The sequence below is a fragment of the Castanea sativa genome, chromosome 3 (genome assembly GCF_040712315.1).
Source record: "Castanea sativa cultivar Marrone di Chiusa Pesio chromosome 3, ASM4071231v1".
In the NCBI taxonomy this organism is placed as follows: domain Eukaryota; kingdom Viridiplantae; phylum Streptophyta; class Magnoliopsida; order Fagales; family Fagaceae; genus Castanea; species Castanea sativa.
The window spans coordinates 46,743,477-46,750,459 of NC_134015.1; the positions used below are offsets into that span (position 1 = coordinate 46,743,477).

The following is a 6,983-nucleotide window of genomic DNA, read 5'->3' on the forward strand; positions in this document are numbered from 1 at the left end:
CTTAGCCATTAGATGATAGATCATAAGCATCATCAAAGCCTATTTTGGTGCTTTGGGGGGTCGCATCAGGTTGTGAGGGACGCCTCACATAGAAAAGAAGGCGACAAAACAGATATGAAGAACGAAAGTCGTTCACACACAAAAAACACTAATAACACGTTCGAGTTGAAAATTCGATTTCAGTGGTGTATCTCGTATACATATTGTGTAAGTATTCCCAACTTAAAAAAAAAAATTTAAGTTGCCTTGTGTGAAAGCCATTTTGTTCCAAGTTAATTAATTCAGCTGCTTTGAGAAAACTTTGCCACCCAGTCATGCAGTTTCTTTTTCTTTTTCTTTTTCCTCTTTTTCTTCTTTTAGTTTATTTTCTTTTCTTGCTTTGATTCTTTTCTTTGGGATAGTTGGTAAGTACGAAAATAGGTTCGTCGGTAAACTTTTCTTTAAAGTAGGCCGCACCTTGGCTAATTTGCTTAAATCATTGAGCAAATATTGTGTGAATAGACGCAAGAAGTTTTAGTTATTTAGTTACATGAGAGAGAGAGAGAGAAATTGTTTTGAGAATATATTTTATGAGTTTGTTATAAGGGCATGTATTGAGACTCACATTAAATCTGTATTTATTATATTTGGACTATGATGAATCTTAATTGTTTCAGTGCGCAACAAAAAAAAATTATGTGTCTTAATTATAGTTTGATTAATCCTCTTGAATATAATACAGATGTGACTATTGTTTTCATAAAATTGTACTAAATCTTTAAGATATAGTGTAAAATGATGTGACTAACAGTTTTCTCAATTTTTGATTGTATGCACCCTGTCAATCTCTCTCTTAAAATTGAAACTATGAAAAAAAAAGAGGGAAAAATAAAATGGAAGAAAACGACATCATGGAGGCAACAAAGCAATATAGAATATCCAAGTTCAAGAAGAACTAATTTAATCCAAAACCAAACCCCAAAATGAAAAGAAAAAACATTAGGTCAAATATACTATTGGCCTCTAAAGTTTGCAAAGCAAACGTTTTTGGTTCCTCTTGTTTTAAATAAGTACTATTAATTTTTTCATTAATTGCAGTTAATCTATATACTTGCATTCCTAACATAGCAAATGACATGACAATTCTTTTATTAAAAACTTACACTTGTACTAGGTGGTAGATGTTTTGTCTGTCCAAGTAAATTGTAATAAAAGTTTGATCTCACTTTAGTAGTGGGAGAGCATTGTTATCTCTTCTGAAGAGATAGTGTGAAAGAAACAGTTAAAAAACCAAGTGGAAAGTGAACTTATAATGTTCAAGGTAGAAGTTGGGTTGACTGAAATTGCGTCTTCAGTTGGCCGAACATCTAACGAATGTTTGACTAGAGTTTCTATATGCAACTCATTGGATGCTCAGTTGACCGAATGTCTAATGAGAATATGAAGAAATTGCATTGCTTTGCAAATTATTGATAAGAGTTGCACTACTTGATATTTAAATGTTTATGAATGTTCGGAGATTATTTCTAATTATATTCTAATAGCTATATATATGTTATTACACTTTATTTGTGACTTTTCATCTCTAATTATGTGGTAGGTGAGAATTCAACATCTCAAATCACAAATCTCATTCATATATAAAATAAAATAAAAAAAAATCTCAAATCTCTCTCTCTCTCTCAATTCTTTTTTAAGAGGTATGTGCTTGTATTATTATATAGCAATGGGAATGCATTATGACAAAAAGAGTAACAAGAACTCTTTTGAAAAGCCAATCCAAACTAGTACTATATTTTATAGAGATAAATATCATATGGGTCCAGTTAACCATTTATCTTGAAAAAGTTTTTATAGAAAATTGAAAACGCCATTAAAACAATCAATTATTTTTTCATAATTTTTTTTAAAAAATAGTTTATTAATATATGTTCTAAGATTAATTACACGTGAGTCAATCTCATATCATATATTAATAAATAAAATATTTGAAAAAAAATGGTTAAAGATGAAAGGATTTCTTATGCGTCACAATCGCACAAGAATTAAGAACCAAGGCCACAAGGCACAAATGGTACAAAGTACCAACATGGCTTCCACATAACTCAAAAAATTCTAATATAGAAGAAATAATGCTTTTAGTGTCACATAAAGTAACACAACAAATATCACAACTCGTCATATGACAAATATCACAACTCGTCATATGGGCGAATTGTAGTATTTGTTGTGTCACGTTACGTGTTACAAGACTTATTCTAGAGGAAAAACAAAAAAAAAAGCCTAAAACTTTCTTATAAAAATTTTCTTCAGGCCATTATTTAATTTTTAATTTTAACCACTCACATACAACTCACCAGGCTCTTCTTCATTGAACGAAACCTGATAAAAATATACAGTTGACAGCCATTTCGCACAAGAACGCATCAATTTTGTCAACGGGATTGATCACCTTAGATTCAGAGAACGCGTCATCGCATGCCACGTAGTCATTCATGGCAGCCACGAGGTTGGCATTCAGGCCAGGCAGGTCAAGGTCCTCGAGGCTTTTCAAGCTTTTCTTGAGGCTGTCAATGGAGTCCTCAAATTTTGCTATGCAGACATCCATTTCGTGGGACTTACCTTGCTGATGAGCCAACTTCGCTGCCATTTTGCTCTCGTAAACCAATTTGTGAATGGCTGAAACCAAGGCATCATGAGGGTTAGTTACATTGTTCACGATTTGACTGCAGAGGGGCTTATTCTGAGCATTTTTGCATAGGTCATCGGTGAGAACACGGCCATGGGCGTGGCTGGCTAGGAGGATGGTGGCTGTTGCTAAAAAGACCAGTGAGAAAAATGTGTAGTGCTTGAAAGCCATGGTTTTTGTTGGCTTTAATAACACTACAAGGTTCTCTCTGCTGCAGGGGTTCCTAGAGAAAGACGACTTTTGAGTTTTGACATGGTTGACAAGTTATTTATACAATTTTCAAAAGGCTGTTATAATAGAAGGGTCTTTTTTTGGTTAATATGTTTTTTTAGATGTGGGAAATTATTAATTTTTTTTCTACAGCGAAGTGTTTGAGTAAAAACCACCTTAACAAGGCTTGTTTTTGAGGTTTACTTTAATTATAGCAAAAAAACCTGTGTGTGTATTTTTAGCTTTTTTAGAAAACAAATTGAAGGGACAAGTTTGACATTTTTTAGGTCAAATAGTTACTCAACATCGATGTGATTACACAAGTTAGCTATCTATAGTGAGCTTTGAAATAGAGCTTTTTTAAGATTTTACTAAAGATCAATTTTTTCTAAAAGAGCATCAACTATTTTTGAACAAGCCCCATGAGGGGCAGTCAGATAATTCAGCAAAACTTTTGTGTATTTTTTGATTTTTTATGGAACAAATATAAGTGACAAGCTCAACATACTTTAGGCCAAATAGTTACCCAGCATCAATGTGGTTATCAACACAAGTTTAATAGAGGGGTAAGGACTTTACCATCAGCTAGACATCAAATTTTTCTAAAGGAACATCAACTATTTGAACAATATGGGCTGTAAACTTATTCTTCTTCTTTTTTCCCCATTGTTTTTCTTCTTTATTGATTCTGGATTTCTCTAGCTATTAATTTCAGCATAAGCATTTCCTAGAAAATATGTCATTTTTTCAAAAAATATTTTCTTGAAAACTATCTCATTTTTCGGTATTTAGTAATGACTTTTAAAAAAAAAAAAACTTGTGAATGTTTTTTGGTGTTTAATTTGTACAAATTTTTTATAACATTTCTTATATAATTCACGTTTGATGGAACCTTTAGAAATCATTTGAAACAACCAAATCTATAAGCTTTAAAATAAAAGATCTATAATAGTGTGATGCCAAGTTGTAATGAAGTTTGTAATAGCCAAGCAAGTAAGAGAAAGTCTTAGACAAACATGACTCATGGCATAATGAACGGGTACCTTAAGATGATGGCGAAGACGCCAGTTTCTTCATAAAGTTAACAAAAATAATCATACATAATATTATAAGAAAAATGGAAGATGAACCAGCCAAGAAAAAGCATCTAACATACCAACTACGGTAAGCACCATAAGATCCCAAATAAAGGAAAACAAAGGATCCACAAACCCTTAGGATGATCACGCATGCTAGACTCTCACAAAATAATCTTTCATCTAAAGTATAATTTTATGCTTTACAATGCAATCAACAAAATTATCTTCCATCTAACCAATTTATGAGGGAAAAGAAACTTATAAATAGGGAGGAAAGAGAGAGAAAAGAGACAGATTGAGAGAAATCGATGGGAAGAAAAGAGAGCAGAGAGAATGATAGTAAAGGCATGAAAAGAGAGAAAAAGCAAAGGGAAGAGAGGAAGTGGGCGAGTTTACCGTGACAAAGATTGAAGGAGCCAAAACAATTTAAGTTTTCCATAGCAAAAGAAAGAGAATATTTTTAGGAGTGATGCTGTGACAAAGAGATTGCTTTCCAATTTTTCATTTATTTATTTTTATTTTTTGGAAAACCTATAGAAAATGAGTTTTATTTATTATTTTTTAAGGGTTTTTCGTTGACTAAAGATAGGTTTTTCGTTGACCAATTTCTTCTATACTACCAAACATTGAAAAATGTGAAAAACTATCTTTACATAAAATTTTTCATTAACAAAAATGGAACGTTAAATACACAAATATCTCTTTGAGTATACAAGAAAATCTTACACTTGTTTGAATAAAAATCCTTTATCTCATTTTTTGTGTTCCATTTTATACTCCATCAATCATAATTTGACATGTATCTTGAATCCTTGATCATTTGACTTTCCTTATAAAAAAAACCAAAGTTAAAAATTAAAAACCAATCACATAGCAAGTCATGATTAATGAAACAGAGAATTTTTATTCCACTTATCTAACATGCACCCAACTAGATTACATGAAAATAATGACAAAAAAATGATAAATTTAAAATAAATAGGACTCTACAAAAACATTAAATTGTAAAATCTACACCATCTCGGTTTAGGACCTTAAAATCACTTAGAGGACGCATAAACTCCCTAACCCACGAATGAGCTCCTTTCCTTCTCTTGTTAGAAAAGTTATTCTTGCCCTTGGTTTTGGCCATATAGTATAACGAAAGGTAGATTGGGTATTGAGATTCGATACCATGCAATAACACATTTTACATTTTTAATTTGTAGTAATTGCACGGTGCAATAGCTTTAACTATCGCATTAGATCCAAATCTGATAGATTAGAGTTTAGACCTAGGTATCAACAAGCATGCATTTACCCTAAAAAAGAAGCATACTTGATGTTGCAATGTGCATGTACTGTTAGTTAAAAGCAAGGGTAACTCCACATTGAAGGCAAGGTGGTCATAGGACCACCTTGACTTGGAAAGAAAATTATTATTATATATAAATTTTTTACCATTTAAAAATTTGTGACTACTCTAAATATTTTTAGACCCAACATAATTGCACTTTTGATAGTACGAAAACAAACTTGGTTATACACTAAAGTTACAACTCCACTCAATACTTTTTTTTAATGGAGGTGCATTTTGACAAATCCACTATTGAATTACATTTTATTCTTATATCCTCTATATTTGCAAAGTTTCAAGAAGATCAAAGATCAATAGTTTTTTCACTCATCAAATGTTTAAATTTCACATTTTTATAGTCCACAATTATTCATAAAAAAGAAGTTAATGGATCAAATAGTAAATAGTATCTGATTAACATGAAATTTGACATAAGTTTTAGAACATAAAGAACATGCAATTCAACAGTTAGATTTCCAAAACATATAGCCATGTTAATTTGTTTAGAGTGAGTTGTAGCCTTAGATTGCAACTAAGTTTGTAATCAAGTTTTGTCCTTAAACTTTGCTTCATAAACAATATATTAGGTCCTTACAAAAAAAAAAAAAAAAAAAACCCAAGAAAAATTTGAATGAACTAAAATTTTGAAAAAGATGTAGCTTATAGCAATGATAATGAGACTATTATACAATAATTTCAAAATTAAAAAAATCATAGAAAGAAATTGTAAAACTTTATGTATCTTGCGTTTTTTTTTTTTTTTTTGTTATTGCCAATATATATATATATGTATGTATGTATGTATGTATGTATGTATGTATGTATATAGTTCTCTTTTCATTATATCTTATATAATTTAAGTTTCTTAATGACTAAACTAAAAAAAGTTCATGGAGCTGTCACCCTTAAAAAGAGAAGGAAAGTCGGGAGCAAGGTCAGCTTAATCATTAGGGCCCTTAATAAGCAATGGTCTGAGGCTCCAAATGGAAGGTCCCTTTATTAACCAAAGGAATATAATCCTATTATGTATCTATCTGCCTTAGAGTGTAGAAATTTATATTAAGCCCCATAGCTTAGAAATAAATAAATAAGGCATTTATTGTCCAATACAATGCACTAGGTATCTATCTCACAGTGTACAAATTTTAATTAAGCCAAAAAAATTAATCCATAAATTTTTTTTTATAGGTAAATGATCATTTCTTCCGATGTTGTGCACTTTATTAATGCATTTGATTCTATATGCAGTAGTTTTAGAATGAAAAATGTTTCTACTCTCCCAAACACACAAAAGGTGAGCAAACTCTTCCTTTTGCTCTATATCAAAACTAAAAATATAAGCAATGCATTGTATTAGTCAATAGAGATGGCTTAATTCTTTTTTTAATTTTTTGGCCAAGTGAGGGACCTATTTATTTATCTATCATTACACTGTAAGAAAAATAGTATACTTTATTGGTTGATCTAGGACCTTAAGGCTTAAAGGTTGAGTCATAACCATAGTTGTCAAAATGTGAATCATGTCGTAAATTGATTTTTATTTTTTCCGTATTGTATATTGTATATCGTATCGTATCGTGTATCGTAAGATGCACAAATACTTAATAAAATTTATAAAAAATATAGACATACATATATAAATGGTATATTCATTATAAATTTTAAATATATTCAACTAATGACTAATTTA

At 30.6% G+C, this 6,983-nt stretch overlaps 1 protein-coding gene across 1 annotated transcript; it reads right to left on the reverse strand.

Moving 5' to 3' along the window:
• Nucleotides 1-2,347: 2,347 nt before the first annotated feature.
• Nucleotides 2,348-2,839, reverse strand: LOC142629053 (uncharacterized). The gene has a single exon (XM_075803047.1). The coding sequence runs from the start codon at nt 2,837-2,839 to the stop codon at nt 2,348-2,350; it is 492 nt and encodes a 163-aa protein (XP_075659162.1).
• Nucleotides 2,840-6,983: the final 4,144 nt, after the last annotated feature.